General features: G+C 31.1%; 1 protein-coding gene across 5 annotated transcripts in view; it reads left to right on the top strand.

The window, feature by feature from the left end:
- LOC142319727 (anoctamin-1-like) overlaps positions 1 to 24944 on the top strand; it is a 170184-nt gene that overhangs the window by 73610 nt on the left and 71630 nt on the right. For all 5 annotated transcript variants that reach the window (XM_075357347.1, XM_075357330.1, XM_075357365.1 and 2 more), the window contains exons 5-7: positions 1907 to 2075; positions 20197 to 20429; positions 24420 to 24580. In XM_075357347.1, the coding sequence (XP_075213462.1) occupies positions 1907 to 2075; positions 20197 to 20429; positions 24420 to 24580 (563 nt within the window). The remainder of the gene's footprint in view (positions 1 to 1906; positions 2076 to 20196; positions 20430 to 24419; positions 24581 to 24944) is intronic.

The raw sequence follows: 24944 nt of genomic DNA on the forward strand, positions 1-24944 counted from the left end.
CTCGCAGTAGGAACAATCTTCTCTTTTTCTTAACAAGATAGATGTGGTCTGAATTAAACAAAAATCTACCCTCCTGCTCTCGACAGATCCATCTTCTTACACCTGGGATAACAAGGAAGTCACCTGCGATAACCTTACACTTGGGATAACCTTACACCTGGGATAACCTTCACACAGCTGTCACACTCCCACCTATCCTGCCACCTTGAGAGCAGCCTTTCATATGCTTCTTCTTTAGTGATACCTCTCTACCTTTTGACCCATTCAGATTATCCTTATTCCAATAGGCGGCACCCTACAATAACGAAAACAAAGTGAACATCGACCTACATGCAGAGGCGATCCAGAGCATCACCTGTCTCAGCACACTATTTCCCTTATCCCTGCATTTACCATACTGGATGGGGCAGTACCACACAGATGCTGCATAAAGTATAATGACACCATTGCAGCTAGTAATTTTCTTTTAAATGACAGCGAACCGTACATTTGCTGTCACTCTAGAGAAGGCCTTCACTGTCTTTTAAGCCTTTATAGCTACTTCCTCCCTCCATGTATCTGGTGAACTTCCTCTCCTTGTTCATCCAATCACCCAGATACTTCACTTGTTTGTCTGTTTTTCCTCCTTAATTTATATGCAAGGGAATCTCCTTCTCTCAGCAGGGACTAGGACTTCTGTTTTCTCAGCTGCAAGGCTCAGTCCATTGTCTTCAAGCCACTGCTTTGCCATTTCTATGGCTCTATTCATCTCTGTGAGTTGCTGGACCTCCTTATCCACCTCAACCAGTGTCACATTTTCAGTGAAGCCTACTACTTCTACACCTTATGGCCAACCCAGATAAGTAAACCGTTATAGATGTTGTTCCATAATGTAGTGCTGTAAGGAATCTTACAGCACTCCGCTGTAAGGAATCTTACAGCACTCCACAATCCATTTGGAGCTCTATCTTACTATCTGCTGTTGAAACCAGGATTTTTCTTTGGGACAGGTAGTCCTGTATCACTCTCTTTACACAGGGGGAAAATACTCCTCCTGTCAATTTCCTCCATGATTGCCACCCACTTAATGCTATTGAAAGCATTCCTAATGTCCAGGAGAATCAATATCGGCACCTTCTTGTTGCGTCTGGAGCCAAGAACTGCTTCATTTACTATGGAGCTTACTCGCTGCAGGGCATCAATAGTGGACCTTCCTGCCTAAAAGCCATACTGACAGTTGGAGAGTCCACCACCTGCCTCAACTTCCTTCTTAACCATATGATGCCCTAAGGTTCAACACCTGTAGCATTGTTCTTCCTCTGCTCTCAAAGCAACCCTGCAAACAACCCAGTTTCATTAGATCACCACATTACCCACTGAGCGCTAATGTCGCTACTTTTGTGGATCCAAAGACTGACCTGGTGGAGATAACATTAACTGTTCTGCTACCTCCTAGCACCATTCTTATACCATCTTCTATCTTGTTGGATGGCTACTTCATCTATGTTTTTAACTAACAAATGAACTATCCTCCCTTGTCTCCCTCCAAGTCTCACATTGATTCCTTGACCTTCTGAGAGATAGTGTGTTTTAATATCTCTGCAGTCTCTCCCTCCACCTTAAAGTATATTTGCAAGTCCTCTCCAGGATCCTTCTTAGCTGAGAGGACTTTTCCAAACTCTGAAGTAATGCTAAACTTCACTTGTTATAGTAGATCGGCACATGATCACCCTTTTGCCTTTATTATTTCAGCCGTAGTCGGAACACCTGCAAACCTCTTCTCTTTTTTCTTGGTCTTCTCCTTACTGTTTACATTTCATTATGTTCACTGATTAATTATTTAAGATATTGTTTTTTGTCACTCCTATTAATACCTATATTTTATCATGTTAAGTATTATTGTATGATAAAAATTTTTTTATTTTAGATTTGATGAAGATGCTGAAGATTTCTTTGATGGTCCAGTACGAACTATAATTGTAGACTTCATTTTAGAAAGACAGAGGTTTAGTGATGATCCATCAGCTGTTTCAGCTGTGGGTATACAACGTCTTATTGTTGAAAGTGTCTACTCAGCAGCATATCCTCTACATGATGTGAGTTCATAATGGAAATTCTTTATTTCTAATAGAATTCTATTTATAATTAATGAACTTATGTTTAATGGAACCTTTTTGTTATATTATAGCACATACAACTTTTTTATTATAAATTAACTTCTTCCTGTTGCAACTACAGTAATTCAGCTATAACTACAATAATTCCTGTTGCCCCTTGGCTCCATATAAGGAGTCTCCATATATGAGAGGCTCCATATAAGTCTTCCCACTTGGCATATCAGCAAAAAACTGGTCTCAGTATTTCTCTATCATTGACTACATTTAGACCAAATTATGAATATAGTTACAATTTAGCATTCAGTAGGTTCAATTTTAAAAAAATACAGTTTGTTGTTTTTATGTACTTTTTCTATGGCTTTTTTAATATCAGAAGAAAGTGAATCAATAATAACTTTATATATATATATATATATATATATTTTCTTAGTCTGATGTGTTTTTTTTAATATTTTTTTTAATTGTTAAAAAAATTTAATTGATTATTTTATTTTATATGATTTTTATTTTATTATTTATTTTTTTGGATGCATATTTCTCCATTTCTCTTTACATTTTTAAAAATCTCCAATGAAATAAATTCAACATCAAACTGAAGTAATATTACATCTTGGTTTTTATTTTACTTGCTATGATGTCTTATAACTTAATGTAGGTTTTTAAATTTTGGATTTGATAATGAGTTTACTGTGATTTATCTGTAACAAATTTATTACATAGTACTTGCTTTAAAAAGCAGGGTCATTCTTTCTTTTTTTTTAAAGGTGCCTTCTTATAATATAATCAGATGATAATTTTGTTATGGTTATTGAGTTTTGAGTATAAAATAATATTGATTTAGAAAATTATTATTGTAGGCTGTTTACCTTCAACCTATTTTTTGATAGGTTGAACTTGGTTAATGTGAGGTGTACCTTTTCTACTTCCAATGCTACAATTTTTTTAATCTTAATTCCATTATTATTAGGAGTTAAAATTACTTCATGTATTTGTTTAAAGTATAATCAATGAAGCTTTATAATAGAAGTAGCATAGCATGTATTCAAATAAAAACAAGATTTATAGGATATTATTTTATTATACAGTATAAAAAAATATCCTTTGGCCTGGGGAAAATGTTTTTATGCATAATTAACATAACTCAAACTGTCTTATTACATAAAATTTTCAAATTATTCTTTATATAATATGTGTATGAATTATTCAGTTTTGTAAACTTATGACTTATTCATTATGTATTTGGAAAGAAAAAGGGCCTATAACTACATTTCTTTCAAAATATACTTACAGCTATATACATTTTATTTATTTATTTATTTTTATCATTATCTGTCTGTATTTGTAATAAAAAAGTAACCTCTGAGCCAGGAAAACACGTATGTGGTAATCAATGTTATCATACAATAGACTTGTTCATATGATTTTATGCATCAGGTGTATGATACTATTTTCCACCATCACAGTGAATAATTTCACAAAAGGTGTGTGTGTGTGACCTACTTATGTAAATGACAAAATCCAAAAATATGTAATTTCGGCACAAGGATATAAACTAACAGCATTCTAGTATATGTGTTCAAATTAAAGAATTTTTTTCATTTATATTGTCAATTTTGTTGCTTTCTAATATGAATTTAATTTTCTGAATATCTGTTTAGTTTTCATTAGCGGTCAGACATTCTCTAGATTCGTTACCATTTTAATGTATTATTTCTGAAATTATCATTGTAAATCCGTCTGTTGATCAATAATTTTGCATTGTCTAATCAATTTCATTTTCACTGCATTCTGCTTTCTTCAATTCTGATTAACCAGACCATCTGAGATCCTCCTCTAAGATATGATAGTACTGTAATATAATTTTAGTGATATAAAATTTAATAATAAGTGTTTTTGTGTGAGGTTAGGAAACTTTTAAATCATCTTTAAATTGTGTATACTATTTTCATAATGATTTTTATCATTTATTAAAATAATAAAAAAATAGAAAAAAGCTGTTCTTTTAAAAGACTCCTACTGTTTTGTTGAGCTTAATGAAAGAATAAGGAAGAATTATAAAAAAATATAGCAAAAATAAAATATAATTAGTCCAAAATTAAATAATGATATAAGTTTCAGAAATAGGAATGTAATTGAATTTTTATACAGTTTTCATGTTTGGATGCCTTAAAATTTGTGAATTGGATTTTAAATACTTAAGACTATTTCCAGAAATATTCTCATTGTAAGACCCTAAATTGTTTTTGTCTATATCAACTACTATTTAGCTATTTATTGGATGTCATGACTTATGAATTATGATTTTATAATTAGTTTGGAACGGAACGGAACGCAAAAGTGGCGGAAGTTTCACAAATTTCTCCCTTCAAATTGCAGAGCTTGGACAGTGTCTCTTGCTGCTGTATGATTCTGTTAATTGGGCATTTAAGGGTTTATTTTAGTGCCGGGTATGAGTTTAAAGATTTCTTTTAGTTTTATGGACGGAATTTTTTATAGCGTTCCATATCTGTTCGAGTCCAGCGTACTCAAAATCCATTTCTGGGTCCGACTGCAGGAGACTACACTTTTATAACCTGTTCTCCCGATGTAATTCCCCTTCATACCGTCCACTGAGGTCCTTTCGGTGCTAACGCTTCATAGGCTAGCAGGAATACGTCACAACGGGGCACTAGCTGTTTGGAGGGAGCAATGCGTCCCCTTCTCCGGAGTGAGTCGCAATTGCTGATTTAATTTAAGTTATTTAATTGTAAGTATTTTTAGGAATGGATAGGAGAAGATCTTCATTCACTTCTTTAATGGCTGCCCTTCACGATGCATCTCTGCTGGGCTCTTTTCCAGACTCCTTTTCGTGACGTCGGGTCGCGTAGAGGGTCTTCTTTCTTCTTCATCTTCTTCTACAGATGACCTCTTCGTTCTGCACTTTCCGAGACTTGGTAGTAACCGAAGTTACATACCATTAACCTTGATATTCCCGTGGCCCTGAAGGGCTGAACAGAGGAAAGTGCAGGTTTCTTCTTTCTTCGTTCTTCTATGCTGTCGGTGGCCGCTGGGCAGGTGACTACTGGGCTCGTTCCCTCTTCTTCTTTCTTGAAGGGAAAGGAAATTACAATTTTGATAAAACAGATTCGCGATCGCGGTTTGGGACCGGCGATCGCCTTTTGTTGAAGAAGTAAAAAGTAATTATTTTTTCTTTTACACAAAATAATATTTATCTTCCAGACACACATGTGTCCGGAAAGGGTTTGGGGGGGACCGCGTGGCCGCAGTGAAGAAACCAGTTATGTTGGCTGTGGTGGCACACCCACAACATAACTTAAATTAAATCAGCAATTGCTCAAATCAGCAATTAAATCAGAATTGTTTCTTATAAACATAAGAAACAGAACATGCACACATGAAAAAAAAGGAAGATTTATTGTTATTTTTATTTTATTTTGGGATGACAGGTTAAAAAGGAAAGGTATTTCCCCAACCTCTGTCGGTGGGCGTCAAACATAGACCAAGACCAAGGGGGCACAAATCTCTCATGCAAAAAGAAAAAAAAAAACGCGCATTCCCGATGCCAAACTACATTTATTCGATTCATTACCTCTGTCAGCATTGTGGCAAGGCTCCAAATTTGCAGAGTTGTCAGTCGGTAGTTGTTTTGTTTAATCTGAAAAAAAAAAACAACTTACCGCCTTTCATTGTCTCTCAACGAGACACTACAGCTCCTTTATTTGGTTTTTTAATTCAAATTTGTCACTCGCGATGCCGAAAACGTTTCTAACGCGTTATTCCGTTTGTAACTCACGCAATACAGAGGCCCCTAAGCCTGGTTTGTCGATCCTCGGCTCCTGCATCGCACCATCATGGTGGCTCGTTCAATACGGTGTGAGACCGCTTCCTTACACCTGCTGGAGTTGGGTCCTCTCGGCAGATGTCCCGAAGATGACTATGTTCGAACACAGCTGCTCTCCCGAACAGTCTGCGCGCATGCGCCACCCCCACTTCAGACATGGATTGAAATCTCGCGTCGTATCGGACAGTGGCGTTTCTGATGAACCACGGAGCTCCAAATATCGTCCGCAACGCTATATTTTGGACGGCCTCAATCTTGTTTTGAAGCATGGAAATCAACAATGCCCCCCATGTTGGGTAAGCATATGTCAGAATCGGCAGTACGTACAGCCGAAAAATGAGTAGTTTAGTTGCCAGTGGGTATGGGCTGGCACTGTTCAGTATTGGGTATAGTGAGGTTCTGGCAGCCTTAGCCCTCTGGGTCACACACACAGTTAACATGTTCCCCGAAGGTAAGCCGCCTGTCCAAGACTACTCCCAGGTACTTAACTGTTTTCTTGAAAGGGATTTTCTCCCCTGAGATTTCCAGTTGCCTTACCGGTGCACGTGTCTTGTATGTGAACATCACGGCCACCGATTTTTCACCATTGACCCTGATTTTCCATTTCGAGCCATGGCTCCACTAAGTCCAGTTGCCTTTGGAACCTCCGAACCGCGTAATCCACATTTATGGATTCGTAGAAATATGCCGTGTCGTCTGCATAAAGTTCCGTTTTTACCCCTTCCGACAGTGGCATATCATTTATGTACAAAGTGTACAAGAAAGGAGAAAGCACTGCTCCTTGGGGAACTCCAGCGGCTATTTCTCTGGTGGAGGAAATTGTTTCCCCCACACGCACGACAAATCATCAGTCTAGTAAATATGACCGTAAAATTAGTTTACCATAGAAATTTCTTTTATGTACAGTTTCTTTTAACATTTCCATTTTAATCCATTAATTAATAAAAATAATTTCCAATAATTTGTGGTAGTTTGCATAAAGTTTTCGAATAAACTTTAATGAAAATCAATTAATGATCATGACTATTACAAGATTCAAAGTTGAAATTCTTCTATATTTCTTCAAAAACCAAAGAAGACATTCCATTACAGTCATTACATCAATCACATATTCTTCTTAATTTTTAATATTTCAAATCTCAATTATTATTCCCTCAGTCATGGTATGCATAGTTCAGCCAATTAATGTGTAATTAGGGATTTTCAAAAAGTAATTATTTCATTATTATCGTCAATTATTGGGTGATGTATTAAAATGTTTTAACAAAAATAATAAAGCCACTCATATGAAAATGAAGTTTCAAATTGTCTTCTATTCAAAAAATTATTTATAATAAAATTATACCCTGTTCTGTGGTATATAGAATGAGTTTGGCAGTTGTGTTAAAACATTTTGTTCTGACTTTAAAACAGCAACCGGCTGCATGAATTTGTAGTTTGGAATTTGTTATTTTCTGTACGGGAGTATAACATAACTATATATGATTTTACCGAAATTAATTCTTTTAAAATTTGTATTATTTCTGTGTACTGTTTAATTTGTTTAATTCTATTAAATGAACAACCAAGTACAGAATATTGAGATAAGACATATTTTACCTTAATTTTTCATGAAAGTACTTTCGTGGGATCTCACATCCTCAGTCATGATTGAAATAATTCTTTTATTGCATAATAACAATTTAAAAACAAAATTATTAAAATAATGAAAATTATGTATTAATTTAAACAAGTGCTGCTATTTATTGCTGTTTTTATAAGACCATCTCCCTCAAACACTGTCTGATGATCTACCAAATTGAAATTTTGTTTTTATTTATACATGTAAAGTTTTTCCAATATATTTAATTTTGTGTCATCTTTATTAATTTCTAATATTTCTAATCTTTTTTTTATATCAGAAATAGAAGAATATTTAATAGACGGTCTGCCATATTAGATAAACTAATTTATTATTTTTATAATTTCTACAATGTTTAAGAAATCTAGTTTAAAGGATTCATTTGTTTTCATATGTAAATACCATCACAATCATTACATTTAATTTTATAACTTCCACAAAGATTGTTTATTTTATTATATAAGTTATGTTTTTTAAGTATTTTATTTTATGCTTATTAGGTTTGTATGATGGTTTAAATATTTCTTTATTGTAAGTTTTAGTAATGTTTTCAATGATTAATACTTTATATATATTTTTTCACCTTTTGTGGTTTAGTATGTATTGATTGCCAGATAGTTATTTTGTTATTGTGTTTTGATAGTTTGTACAACAAGGAAGTATTGTAGTCGCGAAAAATTTTGATTTTCAAATTTCAATGAAAATATGAATTTTGACCATCCCTGAATCCATTGTGACTAGTTTCGGTGTGACATCTCTACATATCTATGTATCTCTCATAACTCAAAAACAATTCGCTTACGATGTTGAAATTTTGGATTTAGGACTTTTGAAACATCTAGTTGTGCACCTCCCCTTTTGATTGCAATTGACTGGTCCAAAAGTGTTTAGAAAAGCCCAAAATCCAAAACATTTGGATTTTGAACTTTAATAAAATAAAATTAAATAAAAATTTAATTAATGAAATATTTGGATCTTACAAGGGGAAGGCACATCATTTCGAATCTGACTTCATTTCCTTTTTTTTTTAATTTAAATATATTGATTTATTAATAATTATTAACCTCTGATTGAAAAAAAATGTTTACAATAAATAATAATTCAATAACAAAAAAAAAAAATGATGTGGACATAAAATGTCTTCCTTGTATGCCTATTAAATTACATATACACATTTTTTTTTTTTAAGTGAAAAGTACATAAAATTTTATTTCATTAATAACTTCTGATATTTTTTCATATTCTTTTTTTTTATTGTTATTATTGAATTATTATTTATTATAAATTTTTTTTACAATCAGAGGTTAATAATTATTAATAAATTAATGTATTAAATTTAAAAAAAGTTAAAAAAAAGGAGATGAAGTCGAATTTGAACAATGTGCCTTCCTCTTGTAAGACCCAAATGTTTCATTAATTAAACTTTTATTTGGCTATAACTGGGACCAATGAAAATAAGTACCACTTATGATATATTGTTGAAAAGCTCTCAATGAGGGCTTATTACTGCAGTTAAGAAAAATTCCAATTTTGGGCTTTTTTGAACACTTTTGGCCCAATTGATTGCAATCAGATGGGGAGGTGTACAACTAGATGTTACAACAGTCTTAAATCCATAATTTCAACCTCCTACGGCTAATTGTTTTAGAGTTATGTGAGATACATATGTAAGTACGTAGAGACGTCATGCTGAAACTAGTCAAAATGGATATTTCCGTTGAAATCTGAAAACCGAAATTTTTCACGATCACAATACTTTTTTTACTTCATACAAGGAACTAAAGGAAGTATTGCAATTGACTGGACCGAAAGTGTCCAAAAAAGCCCAAAATCAAAAAAAAAATTGAACTCTTAACTACAGTAATAGCCCTCATTCAGAGCTTTTCAATTCATTTTGCTGTTTTAAGGGAAAAATGTATTAAATAATACAAATATATAAAATATTTATGTAATTTAATAGGCAAGGAAGTCATGTGTGTCCACATCAGATTTTAAAAATATTATTAAAGTAGTATCATATCCATTTTCAACTGATATATTTCTTATTATGCTTATTTCATTATTTAACTTTTCTTTGTTATTATTTGTTATTTGTTGATTCCTTTATTAATCGTATTTGTATAAGTGTTAATTTTATGAGACCTAGGGAGATTTAATTGTTTTGAATTGTTATATTATTAGATGTAGATTTCTATATGCTGATGTTTTAATTTGGATGTTCTTCATTTCGATATTGACATCTAAATAATTTACCATTCTACTATTATCTATTTCAAATGTGAGTTTTAAATTTTCATTATAGGAATTTAATTTGTTTAATATTATTAGATGTTTATTGTTTGTTACAGGATTATATATACAGTCAAACCTCCCTAAACTGAACCTCCTTAATTCGAATATCTCCCTAAATTGAATATTTACATTGTCCCCTTGAAAAATCCTCTTTAAATTGAATTAAATCACCTTTATTCAAAAATTTTCAAGACTTTATATACATATTATTTCTTTGATGAAAACATTTTTTTAAACATTTTCAATAAAGAATTTACATACTATACACGACTTCCAAAGAAGCAAGTTGAGTTTGATAGTGTATAGCAATCATTAGTGTATACTATGAATTTTATCTGGTACTGTATGCCTAATGTTAAACAACTTCCGACTTCTCTATTTCCATCGCCGGAGTAGTTTATAACAAAACTATGTGCATGGTGCCACTGTGTGATGAGTAACATCTTGTCTTATTCCTCACAGCAGGTTATGCATAACATAATGAGTCACATTTTACTACAGTATGGTTTTACATTATGGTTATACAATATACTACTTATGGTTGTACAGTTTTATGGTTTTACTACAGTTTGATTTTATGTAGTTAACATAAAAATTGTCATTACTAATTTTGCTTTACAATTTACATTTACACAGTGCACTAGTTTTTCTCACGGAATTCAAGTTTTATTTCATTTTAAAATTTATGATTTGATTACTTACATTTTTGTGTCTTCTCGCCCCTTTTTGTTTAAACTTTGATACATTGGCCTACTGTACAATTTTAATAGCTGCGTTTTATAATGAGCGTATAGCGGAAATATAAAGCATTATCTGTTGGTGATAGAATAAAGATTATGAAACAGTTAAAAACGATAACAAAAAAGACATTGCTCACAAATTTGGAATTCTGTCAAACATTTTATCAAAAATTTAAAAAAATGAAAATTCGATCCTTTCACAAGAATATTCTTCGAATGTGGACTGCAAAGAAGAAGAGAGGTAGAATTCGCTGATATTGATAAATGTGTGATAAAATGATTCAAACAATGTAGAGATAATACTGTCAGTTAGGGGTCCAATCATCAAAGAAAAAGCACAAATGTTTGCAGAGGTGTTGGGACATAAAGAATTTGAAGTGAGCAATGGTTGGTTAGAAAAATTCCAAAAAAGACATGGTATTGTGTTCTATAAAGTTAGCGGTGAAAGTGCTTGTGTTCGCAAAAATGTATGCAAATCGTGGAAACAACAGTTAATCTCCTTGTTAAAAGACTATGAACCACAAAATATTTTTAATACTGATAAAACCGAACTATTTTATAAATATCTTCCAGATCCTACTCTGGCTTTTAAAAATGAAAAATGTCACGTTGGAAAGAACAGTAAAGAGAGAATTACCTTGTAACTTATTGCTAACATGATGGGTACAGAAAAACATACTTATTTTATTTGGAAAATCTACCAAACCTTGGTGTTTCAAAGAACATAAAATCTCTTCCAGTTACTTATGCTGCAAACAAAAAAGTATGTATGACTGTAATTAATCTTGACAAAGATATGACGAAACAGAAGCGAACCATTTTGTTAATTATGGATAACTTACTGCACATAATGATATTCCACCATTGAAGAACATTACAGTAAAATCTATGCCTGCCAATACAACATCAAAACTCCAACCCCTTGATTAAGGAATTATAAAAAATTTTAAAACTACAGAAGAGAAGTTGTGTGTGAAATTATAGCAGGTATTGAAGATGGCAGGAAAACGTGTAGAACTGTGTATAGGCTGCATGTTTCCCTGACAAAGCATGGAGAAATGTCTCCTAGAAACAATTTTTAATTGTTTTAAAACTTGTGGATTATCATCCGGAAAAAATCAAGATGAATTTGTTGACCATTTCTCAATTACAGAAGAAGATTGGAGTGTAATTTGTAAAAACTTTAACATTAGTATGAATGAAATTTCATTTAACTTTTTTGAACATTTTGATGATGATATTGCAGTTAGTGCTACTCCTCCAACCAATGATGATATCATCGTATCTAAGTCACATTCAATCATTTATAAGGATTCCGATGAAGAAGATGAAACGGAACAAGTAGAAATTACAATTACAGCAAAAGACGTGATATCGGCAATAAATAATCTTAGAACATTCTTTGAAAGTTCAAGTGAACTAGAACTATTTAGTGCATTAATGAAGATTGAAAATGTCTTTGATTTTCATATCTGCCAGAAGAAAACAAAAAAATAAATAAATTACAGACTTTTTTCAAGAAATAATTAAAGGTATTATACTGTATTTCATTTTATTTAAATTTTTTTACATAATATACACATTTTGCCTTTTCTAATGTAATTTAGTATTGTATTATTATAGATTAACATAAATATTTATTAAATTATGAAATTTTTCTGTATAATTTTTGAGTTTCATTATTTTACCTCTCTAAACAGAAAACTCCCTAAATAAAAAAAATTGGTCCCTTGAGATTCAAATTAGAGAGGTTTGACTGTAATTAGAATATCAACATAGCATGTCTTAATTACAACTTACATGTATGAGTGATACCATGTACTAATTTATTCTCAAAATACTATAAATATATGAGGTGTGTTCAAAACGTAATGAGAATTTTTGTTTTTTGGTATGAATTTTTTTATTTGTCTTCATTAATGTTATCACCTTCAAAATAATCCTCATTAGATATTATACATTTATCCCAGCGCTTTTTCCAATCCCCAAAACACTTGTGGAACTCAGTCTTTGGAATAATGTTTAGCTAGCTGTTCGTTTTTAATCTCATCTATGTTTGTAAAATGATGGCCCTTTAAGGTTCTCTTTATTTTTTGGAATAGAAAAAAGTCACATGGGGCCATGTCTGGTGAATATGGTGCCTGGGGTACTATTACAGTGTTGTTTTTGGCTAAAAATTGACAAACAAGCAATGAAGTATGAGCAAGCACATTATCATGGTGCAAAAGTTATGACTTGTTTCATCACAAATCTGAGTGTTTTTTTCAGATTGCTTCATGCAAACGACATTGAACTTGTAGATAATACTCCTTAATGATTGTTTGACCTTGTGGCAAGAACTCATGATGCAATATGCCGTTAAAATCGAAGAACATGGTCAGCATAACCTTCACATTCGACCGTACTTGTCGAGCTTTTTTTGGTCTTGGTGATGCAGATTGCTTCCACTGGGATGATTGAGCCTTAGTTTCGATATCATATCTGTAAACCCATGTTTTATCACCTGTTATGACACGTTTCAGTAGTTCTGTATCATTGTTGACTTTATTTAGCAACTCCTGAGCAACTTCCATTTTCTGCTGTTTTTGTTCAAAATTCAACAATTTTAGAACAAATTTTACTGTCACATGTTTCATACCCAAAACATCTGAAAAAATTTCATGGCATGAGCCAATTGATATCACCACATCATCAGTGACTTCTCTTATTGTGATTCGGCGATCATTTATAATCATTTATTTCACTTTTTCCATGTTTTCATTGGTTGTTGATGTGCTGGGGTGTTCAGGGCGCTTGTCATCTTCAATGTCTTCACAACTTTCTTTGAAATGCTTATATTAATAATCGTAAACCCTTGCTTTACTAATAGGGGACTCACCAAAAGTAATATTTAACATTTTTGAAACATTACTAGACTTTATTCCTTTCTTATAGCATAATTTATTAACACATTTTTTGATCCATTATTTATACAAATAAAAATTGCAGATCATACCAAAACATATGTTATCTTTTTGACAGCTGACAACAGACTAAACATCCAATATGACTAAAAATGTAGAGATACTTTTCAGACATTTTTACTAATACAACAATGAAAAAATCCCAAGAATTGGACTAATACAACCCGAAAAATTAAAAAATTCTTGTTACTTTTTGAACACACCTTATATTTCTGACATAATTGATGATAATGGAAATCCCATTGGTAAGGTATTTTTTTATGTTGAATATTTGTTATAAAATTCAAAATAGTTTTGTTGACATATATTTCTTATATTGATGATGATACCTTTAATAGATTTTTGATTTCTTGGTTACCTTTTAATTTATTCTTTGTTACTTTTATAGTATGGCTTAGGGCTAGTTATGTCTTAACTAACCATTCTAGTGTCGTTATTTACATCCTAGATGATTGGCTTGTCACATTAATTCAAAAATTGCATAAAAAAGGCCCAAAAACTGATCAATAATTACAGAGATCTCATTATTACCTGTCATGTATAAAATATTTTCCGAACTCCTCTTAACAGACTTGAAGACTTGAACCACAGATCAACTCAAAGCTTAGTGGATTCAGAAGAAATAGATGATGTACAGAACAAATCCTCAGCCTAAAATTGATATTAAAATATTACAACACAAAGTCAAAAGACATCTTTTGTCTTAGTTTTTGTTAGTTTACTTCATTCATTGATTCTCAAAAGGCTTATGATTCAGTAGATAGAGAAACCATACTTGGTACATTAAAAAATATAAAGTTGACCAAAAAAGCAAAAATTTCATTAAACTCACTTTAACCAATACTGTACTTAAAGTCAAGGTTCTGGGTGAAGTCAGGAAACCATTCCAAGTAAAAACATGACTAAGACAAGGAGATGGTCTTTCACCAATGCTTTTCAACTTGGTTTTAGATAGTCATGAAAACCTTCTGGGAAAATAATGACTCAAGTGCAAATAGTAGGAACAAAGAATCAGAATACCAAGATTGAATGTCTAGCTTTTGCTAACTACATAGCATCTTTGCAGAATCAGAACTAGAAGCAATAAACCAAATTAACCAGAAAGAATTAGCTGAAAAAACAGGCTTGCAGATCTGCTGTTCAATGACAGAAATGATGACAAGTGCCAGTAATATTACAGAAGGCAGTAGAAGCAAAGTATAGAAAAATTTAGATCACAGACGATAAGTATATTGGAGAAATAGTAGAAACAGAATAGGTAAACTAGTGATAGAAACAAAAAAAAAAAAAAACACAAATTAGAACAACTAAGCTTACACAAAAAATATTTAGAATTAAAAAAAACCTTTCTATAAACGCAAAATTAAGGATTTTAGCAGAGTTGTAAGTCCAGTAATCTTTTATGGCATGAAAACCAAAAATATAACTGAAATAGAAAATCTACTCAAGTTAGAAAGAAGAATTTTAAGCATTTATGGTCCAAGAAGAACACAAGGAGGCTACAGACTGAGATCAAATAAAGAGATATACAATAAAATTGAATTCCTAGAAGTAACAATAAGAAAACGGCGACTAAAATTCTATGGACGTACAGTCTGAATGAACCAATCACGGCAAAACAAACAGATTTTCAATAAACTGTGGAACTATAAAGGTCAAGATGGCTGTGTTTAACAGATGAAAGAAGAGCTAAAAAATTCAGCATTACAGAAAATGTCCAATTCAGAAAGAATACAGAAAGAAAATTTTTGAATTAAAGTTTCCTGTAGGTTAAAAGAAAGAACTCAACAGAGGAGAACAGACTGAAGTATGAAGAGCTAAACAGTCTGAAAGAAAGAAGAACTTCTAGAAGAAAAAGAAAGAAACTACATGAAATGATATTTGTATGGTTCTTGAAGGCCTGTCCACAGAGAAAAAAATAAATAAAATTTTTAAGAAAAAAATGAATTTACGTAATACATTTGTTATAAAAATGGTTACGAGTTAGAAAATAAATTTAAAAGTTTAAGGTAACAATATGATGATATCAAATGTCTTGATATTTCTTAAGGCCATACATCAGTATTCTTGTATTTGATAATTACTATAAATGTTTCGTATATTTATGCCATTTGGGATATGTCAGATGGTAATTTTGTTGTTTTAAGTTAGATCTTTAATGTTGCATTTCACTGTTACTTTTATTTTGCTTTTAGTATATATATAACATTTTTAAATTTATTTTCTAACTCGTAACCAATTAAAATAAAAGTTATACATCATACAGTTTTTGTAGCTTATACAGTTTTTATTTATGGTTATTAATGGTTAAAGTGAGTTTAATTAAATTAATTAAATACATAAATTAAGTTTAATTAAATGTGCGCGCGTGTGTGTGTGTGTGTCTGCGTGCGCGCACATGGGTACGATTCATATATTTTATATTTATATATATATTTATTATATATTTTAACAAGTACTACTTAAATATACACTGTAATTCTACACATTTAAATGCCATTTTAGAGAAGTGTATAACTGCTGTTTTTTAAGTTGTACACTAAAATGTTCAATATATTTGTCTCGTCAGTTTGCTTACAAAAACTGCAGGAGTCTTCCCAAAACAGATTTATTACCTACGTAAAACTCAATTTATTACATTTTATTTAATTCCTTATCAGTATATTTACTCACTTTTATTTCATCATTAAAAAAAACTGTATTAACAGTTACTGTTAAAAAAAAGAATGAGTAGTTGATTATATTTTTTAAGGAGTACTACTTAAATCTACATCATAATCTACTAACTTATTTTATGTTTGAATAGATGTACATTAATACTTAATCATTTATTAAAATGATTATTAAACTTGAAAACTAACAAAATTGTTCATTTCATCAATAAAACATAATATTTCACAATTTAATATTGAAACAAATGATTAAAACAGTAACCAATGATTGATTAATATATAAATAAAAACAATTGCTGGCTGGAGTATAATTGAAAACGAAAAAAAAATCAATAATTAATAAACATAATATTAATTTTATTGTATTTATTTATACATCATTAATAAAATACATTATACTTATTATTTTAATATATAAATGGATTTAAAATTGACTGTTTTTAATTATTATATTAATCTCAAAGATTCAATTAAATTTAAATTAAATAAATCTACCTTTGATAATTGTTTGTTTAAAGTTCTGCCCGTATTTTTTATTGATGAACAGTATTAGATTTAGATGTAAAAAATTAATTGTCCACACTTCTCTCACAGTTGATTCATAAAAATACATTTTTTCTAGCAAATAAGTGCTATCAGTTAACTTATTTATTAGTTTATTAAGGAAAATACACAGTTGATAGTTCTTCAATGTCTTAACAAAACCAACTGGAATATGACATGGCAGTCATTTCTTAGAAATATTTTTTTTCACAAGTTCATTGATCTTTCAGTAAAAAATATATTTTAGAAATTTATTCGTAACTAATTTTATTGTTTGTTCATGTCTTGATTTAATATGGTTTTTGGACTGTTAAATCATAATTGAGTTTACTCCTGACAAGGACTAAACTCCCCTGACAAGGGTATTATATAATTTAGAAATTGCTTGATGTTATTAAAATTACTTGTACATCTTGTGACAAAAAACAAAGCATTTTGTTAGCGTCATATTCAATTTTATTAATATGTATGTCAAAATGTTAAATTTGAATGAAAGTTAGTTAGTGTACAACTTGACTGTAGATTGATTTGTAGTTATGAGGTTTATACTGAAATTAAAAAACATTTAACCTTAGCTTTAGCTTTTACATTTTAAACCTTTAGCTTTTTAAATTGTAAGGATGTACTAAATCTAAAAAAATATTTCAAAATAGAAGTCTTGCTGTACTTTTTTTTTAACAAATAAATACTTTAAATCAGTATTTTTTAAGAGTATGATTAAACTACATTAGATCTTATTTGAAAAAAGACCTATGGTTAATCTGATATAACAAATATAAATGTTTGTTATGAAAAATGAACCAATGTTGGTTATGGTAAATGTTACATTTATGTTTGTTATGTTGTAGTCAGCATTTATTTGAATATATTTTTCCCGAGGCAAGTGTTTTGGATGCCATCAGTAAAACATATATGTTATTCATAATTTCCCTTTCTTCATGTAGTGAAATCATTTCTCCTGATGTTCCTTTTGTAGTTAGGAGATGTTGAAAATGGCTGAATACTAAATCAGAGCTATATGGAAGGTCAGATTTCAGTATTCAAGAACACCTGCATTGCTATCTAAATGTGCTGTATCTTGTGTTATTTTGCTTTACCATATTACAAGGGATATCTAAAGTAAAGACCGCTGGGAAATTTCTCTCCTTAAGGTAGGTGAACCTGTGTTGTTCATGGCCATGATAGTAATGTACACGCTGCATTGTTGTCTGTTAGTTGTCGCATTGTAGTATCTTTGATTATGTGTGAGTTATTATGTTGTAAAGTGAATAGGAAAATCAATTTTGCCGCCGACTTTGAAATATGTAGTCATACATTTTTTAAACCTTCAAAACGTTAAGGAGGCTGAAATTCATAGGCAGTTGGTTGCTGTATATGGTGATAATCTAATGAATGAAAGAAAAGTTCGAAAATGGTGTGAAAGGTTTAAAAATAACAGAATTAATGTGTATGATGAAGAATGTTCGAGGAGCCCTCGATAATCACTGAGGACTTGTTGAAACGCATCGATAATGAGATCAGAAAAGATCTTCGCTCAATGATTTCCAACCTGGGCCTTCTTTTTTCTGATGTTTCAAGAACTGCTATTGGTCACATTGTTCATGACTATTTAGGCTTAAGAAACGTTGGTGCACTTGGCTGTCGCATGTCTTAACAGAATGTCACAAAAGAATCTGAATGGGATCTGTTTTGTAATTTTTGATGTGCTACACAGAAAAAGGTGATGAGTTCCTTAATTCAATTGTTACCGACAATGAGACATGGATTTCATACTCGCCAGAGAGTAAACGGCAATCAAATGAATGGCATCATCTTTAATCATGAACCAGACCAACAAAGGTCAAGCCACAGCCATTTGGACGCAAACTGATGGTCACAGTCTTTTGGGATTGGTTTGGCATATGGCTGATTGATTTCATGCCTTGTGGAATGACTATAAATGGAAAAGCCTGCTGCTAAACTCTTATATCAGTTACGTTGTGCCATTCAAAATCAGCCATGTGGGCGGCTGACTGATGGCGTCGTTCTGATGCCTGATAATGCATGACCACATGTTAAGGCCGACATGTGATTTACGGAGAACATTCGGATGGAAATTTACGATCACCTACATATAGTGCAGAGTTAGCTCCTTTTGATTCTTAGTTCTGATTAGCTCCTTCCATTTGTTTTGGAAATTGAAAGAATTTTTGAGTAGTAACCATTTTGTGGTTGATGAACTTAAAAATGGTGTTAATCGGTGGCTAAGTGGACTAGCAGTACAAGAATACTACAAGTGCATATTGAAGTTGGTGTATATTGCTACGATAAATGTCTCAATTCATGTGGCGATTATATAGAGAAGTAGTATAAGTTATGTAGTTTAAGAGAAATAAAAAATATTCATAAAGTTTTCAGAATAAATTTTTTTATAATGAAATGGCCTTTACTTTAGAGATAACTTCTCATAGTGCAGCTGTTTTTTGAATTTGACATACATGCTTTCTTGTTTATTTTAGTTTGAAAGTATTTATAAAAATTTACATTATGCTTCAAGATAATTAAAAAATTTTTTTTTTTATGAATACTGCATTTTAATAATTTTTTGTTAAGAGGATGATTTATGTTGATACTTTACTTTTTTCTTGTGGTTGTAGCAGGGCCATAACTCTCTTTACTGTAAAAATTCTGAAGGAAATTTGTCTCTTATTTAGTAGAATTTTTTTTGTAATATTTAGTTCTTTTTTTTTACTCTGACATATTCATGGTATCTATGAGAACAAATTTTTCAGTAGAATCGATCAGTAATGCAATCAGCTCATTTTAATATTTGAAATTCATTTTTGATTGATATGGCAGTTTTAAAAATAAGACTAGCCAATCATTTGGTGTATTGGGTAGCACCAGGAGTTTCTTGATAATTTTTTTTTGAGTGTGATTTCCAGCCGTCCATGGAATTTTTTAACTAATCATTTTGTCGTACATATTAAAATATGTGTGCATATTTTAGGTTATGTATATATATATATATATATATGAAAGCTAAATACTAAAATTAAGAAAAATAATGTAGCTTGAATTTGATGTACTTAGAATAGCTTCAGTAAACAAAAACTCTGTTGAGATATATCATTCTATATTTATATCATTCTTATATCATTCTTATATCATTCTACATTTGAGAAACCAAGATATGTATTAATTTTTAGTCCTTATTCATTTACTTTGCTTATTTTAAAGGTTTTAATATTATGTTTTTAGGAAGGAAATAACAAAAATTGTGACTGATAGTAATTTGTTAGGGTATGCATCTTGGATATTTTCTGCTTGACATTATATTGTCAGTTGGTAGACAAAAAGATTAAAATTTTGATATTCTTTTTAATGTTGTAATTGATTTTTTATGTTACTATATACTGATGGACTGCCTTATATTTATTTGATTACAGGGTGATTATCGTGTTGATGGATGCTTAAGATACCTTTTATATAGAGAGTGGGCTCAGGTCAGACATTGGTATAAAACTCAACCCATTGATCATGTTAAAGATTATTTTGGTGTTAAATATGGACTGTACTTTGCTTGGTTGGGCTTTTATACACATATGCTCATTCCAGCATCATTTGTCGGTCTTCTGTGCTTCTTATATGGATGTTTTACTGTATACTCCAATCAATACAGGTGTGAGTGATTATCATCTATTCTGTTGTGTGTTTTTTCTTTAATACTAGGCCATATTTTATGAAATTTATAATTTTTTCGTTATCTTTGGAAATAAAATAAATAACATTATCTGTGACCTAATCTTTTGTATATCGTATTGAAATCTAATAGAGGTGAGGAAGTAAATCATGAGTAATCTTTCAAAATGTTTTTCCAGCATTGTCAAAATGTTATTGGAATGAACAAAAATATATTGGAATGAAAATAAATGAATTTTTTAAGTATAAAGTTGGCAACTGTGTGTTGTACAGCATACTGTTGGCAAGCACTTTCATACCGTCTAATACTGGCTAATAAATTTGCTACTGTCTTTGCATTACTGTGGGCTGGATGAGTACTACTCTGAGTAATGCCACAGTTTCTTGGCCTTAGTTCATTTTTGTTACCAATAACTTTGATGGGGGCCAGCTAGATTTTGATACTTTTTTATTACATAGCTGAGAAATATTTTTGCTATTTTATGGAGAAGTTAGTTGTTAATTTTTTTTACATTACTTTTGGTATGAAATTTTGAATTTTAGTTTACACTTCTATATCGTGATGATGGTGATTTTTTTGTTGATATTTTTAATTTTTACCCTAAATTTTATGGTGTTTTTAATTCTAAGAAAAAGTTCAGCTAATAGTTTTTGGTTAAATGCATTTTTCCCATAAACTTTCAAGCATTTTTTTTTGGAAAATTTTAGTTGAAAAATGAACTAATAATTATTTTGATATATGTTTTTTATAGCCTAAGAAAATTTGTAATACCTTGTATTAGACTTGTATTCTGTTTGTATTTAGCTAGACAGCGTAATTTATACTTTTATATCAGAAATTGGTTTTTTTTTTTTTTACTTAAGTTAGTGAGTTCTCTAGTAAAATTCTTTCTGATAATTATGCTAAGAGAAAAGTATTGCATATACTTATTATTACTGGGCTGTTGTACTTTCTTGACCATTTGACTATATATGTGATATCATTTTATATAAACAATCTGCATCGAATTGTAATTATTAAATGTAAAGATTGTGATTATATTTATATAGGAAGAACAAATAGATCCTTTAAAACTAGATTTCTTGAACGTTATACAAAGTAAAAAAGTAATAAATAAAGGTTTATCTAATTTGGTAGACCATCTAATAAACGATGAACATTCTATTGCTGATTTTAACACAAATACAGAAATATTATAAATTAGTAAAAATGGCTTAAAATTAAATATGTTAGAAAAATGTTACATATATAAATGCAAACAGAATTTCAACTTGATAAACCATCAGACAGTGTTTGATGGAGATGGTCCAAAAACTGCAACAGATAGCAGCCACTCATACAAATTAATACGCAATTATTATTATGCAGTAATAGAATTATTTCAATTATGATTGAGGATGCAGGATCCTATGAAAGAACTTTCATGAAAAATTAAAATAAGATATGTCTTAAGATATGGTGGTTTATTTTAATAGAATTAAAAATATAATTTAACAGTAATATGAATCAGGATTTTATTGCAATTTAATATGAATCTTAAAAAAAATTATTTCAGTAAAATATTAATTAAGACAATATATTTATATATTGTATATTCTATTTGTTAAAGATTCATTAAAAATGGTTCAGTTAACATTCCATCAACAATCTCTTCAATTTAACAAAAAATGTTAAATTATTGTACTGCAGTTTTTGAATTTGCAAAGACTCGGTTATGTTCTCTTACAACAATACATGAACATAAATGAAATGGCCAAACTGGATAAAAGTATTGGGTATTCGACTTAAAAGAGGCCTCATCACTTAGTTTAATCTATACATAATAGTTGGCAAAATTTACAGAAGATGTTGAAAATAATGTCCTTCAAATAAATGCACACTTCTTTGAACTTATTTAATAATGTTCTGGCTACTTTTATTAGCTGTGCTATCTGTTCTGCTGACATTAGTAATGTTTGTCTTCAATTCCTGCAGGGTATATAGATTGCTCCTATGAACAATTTTTTTAAGTAAACCTACTGTAAGAAGTCTGGGCTAGTCAGATCAGGGGATCTTGGTGGCTACAATTCTTTAAAAATGATTCTTCCACTGATAAGATCCTGTAGCATTCTATATTAGAGTGAGCTGTGTGGCAAGCGGTGTTGTCCTGTTACAACCAGCAGTCGTGCTCATCCTTTTGCAGTAAGGCTATGAACTACTGGATAATTTCTTGGTAGTCAGCGGCATCCACAGTTTTTTCAAAAAACAAGGTTCCTATTATTTTTCTTCATGAAACTGCACACTGTGTGCCTATTTTTTGTATGGTGTAGGATAGATTCAGATAAAATGTGCAGGTTTTCATACACCAGGTTCAGTAGTTCATAAACTAAATGCTTAAAACCACCTACCCTAGACTCGTTCGTCTCTATCAGCCTGCCCGCTATATCGTTTATCGCATCATAAGATGGCGGCCTGGCAATTTTTTAACGATGTAACGAGATTTGACCCCAAGGAAGTTCTCGGATAAACTTCACATATTTCTGCCCTTGCAGGATTGGTTTCGTAGCGATAATATTGTCGCTAGAACCATTTCTTAAAAAACAGTAAAATATTTTAAATTAGCGTACTAGACTGAAGGCGTGAAGTCTACCACTCCGTTAATTCCAATATTGAGCGTGAACTGTTTACGTTCAACATCCTATTGAGATGTTTATACTGATATGGCGATCCAGGGTTCCAACTAGCTGACCCACCGGGTTGGTCTAGTGGTGAACGCGTCTTCCCAAATCAGCTGATTTGGAAGTCGAGAGTTCCAGCGTTCAAGTCCTAGTAAAGCCAGCTATTTTTACACGGACTTGAATACTAGATCGTGGATACCGGTGTTCTTTGGTGGTTGGGTTTCAATTAACCACACATCTCAGGTATGGTCGAACTGAGAATGTACAAGACTACACTTCATTCATACTCAATACATATCATCCTCATTCATCCTCTGAAGAATTATCTAAACGGTAGTTACCGGAGGCTAAACAGGAAAAAAAGAAAGGTTCAGTAGTTCTGACTATTAACATATCCATGTAAGTGAAACCATGGCTCATCTGTGAAAAACATTTGATCTAAAATGGCAGTGTTGCTTGTAATGAAGTTCTTGAACCATTGTCAGTAGCGAACACTTTTAGCATAATCAGCATTAGTTAGCTCATAGAAAACCTGCTTTGATACGGATAACATTTCAGCATTCTCTTCACTAGTGTGGGCTGAACATATTGAAATGTCCTTTTTCTATCTTAGTCCCCATAAAGATTTATGAAGAGATCTTGTAACTGTCGCTTTAATTTCTGTGTACCCCACATTGTTAAAACTGACCTGTGTCAGGCATATTTCTGGTCTAACACCAAATCTGTTATATGAGATTTATTAACTTCTGAATAACATTTTTCATTGGTGCTTTGTTTTTAAATTTCTCCATGAACTTTATGACACACAACATGAGATTTCATCTTTAAAGTTTTCATCACGAATACGAATTCGTCATCAGTTACCGCATTTTAACAAACAGTACACAATTATGGAACCTTTTTCAAAAATCAGTGATTGACACAAACTGGCAATACGTAAATGTGCAGGGAATAAACAGTAATCCCCACTCCAGTTCCAGTTGTACCAACATCTTCCACATTATTTTACCCATATCACACCAATATTTACATTTTAACAAAAATATGCTTTTTGTATAAACACTTGAATGATGGGGCCTCTCTTAAGTTGAACTCCTTGTGGTTTTGATTTGTATGGGAAGTTTTGAGATTAAAGCAGCATACCTCTACTACCCATGCCATATGATGCAATTCATATTACTGGTACAGTATTCATGTTTTAATAGCCACTTCTTTTTGGATTATTTCTATAATATGTTCGGATTACATTATTTATTCATATTCTTTTTATTCTTTGTAATGTGTTATTTTACTTTAATTTTCTTTTTTACAGTAATGATATATGTGATCATTCACAAAATATCACTATGTGTCCATTATGTGATCGCACTTGTGATTATTGGAAGTTGTCTGATACATGTACATATGCTCGTATCACATACCTTTTTGATAATCCTGTGACTGTTTTTTTTGCTGTCTTCATGTCATTCTGGGGTTAGTCAAATATTATTATAATTTTCTATTATTTAGTTACTTTATATATTGTTAATGAAAAAATTATTTGTAAAAAATAAATAAACCTCTGGAAAGAGAAAGAGAAAGAGAAAGAGAAAGAGAAAGAGAAAGAGAAAGAGAAGAGAGAGAGAGAGAGAGAGAGAGAGAGAGAGAGAGAGAGTCAAAAAGGTAATTTTTAAAATTTACAAAACAAATTAAAATATCTTTCTACATATTGTCATATAATTATACTACCAAGAATAAATTTACCTTTCTATGTCATTTATTTATAAGTTAATGTGGAAGTCAAGGTAATATTGAGTTGCATGTGCAAACAAAATTATTTTGCATTTTAAGATGAATT

Source organism: Lycorma delicatula, chromosome 1 (genome assembly GCF_047948215.1).
Source record: "Lycorma delicatula isolate Av1 chromosome 1, ASM4794821v1, whole genome shotgun sequence".
In the NCBI taxonomy this organism is placed as follows: Eukaryota; Metazoa; Arthropoda; class Insecta; order Hemiptera; family Fulgoridae; genus Lycorma; species Lycorma delicatula.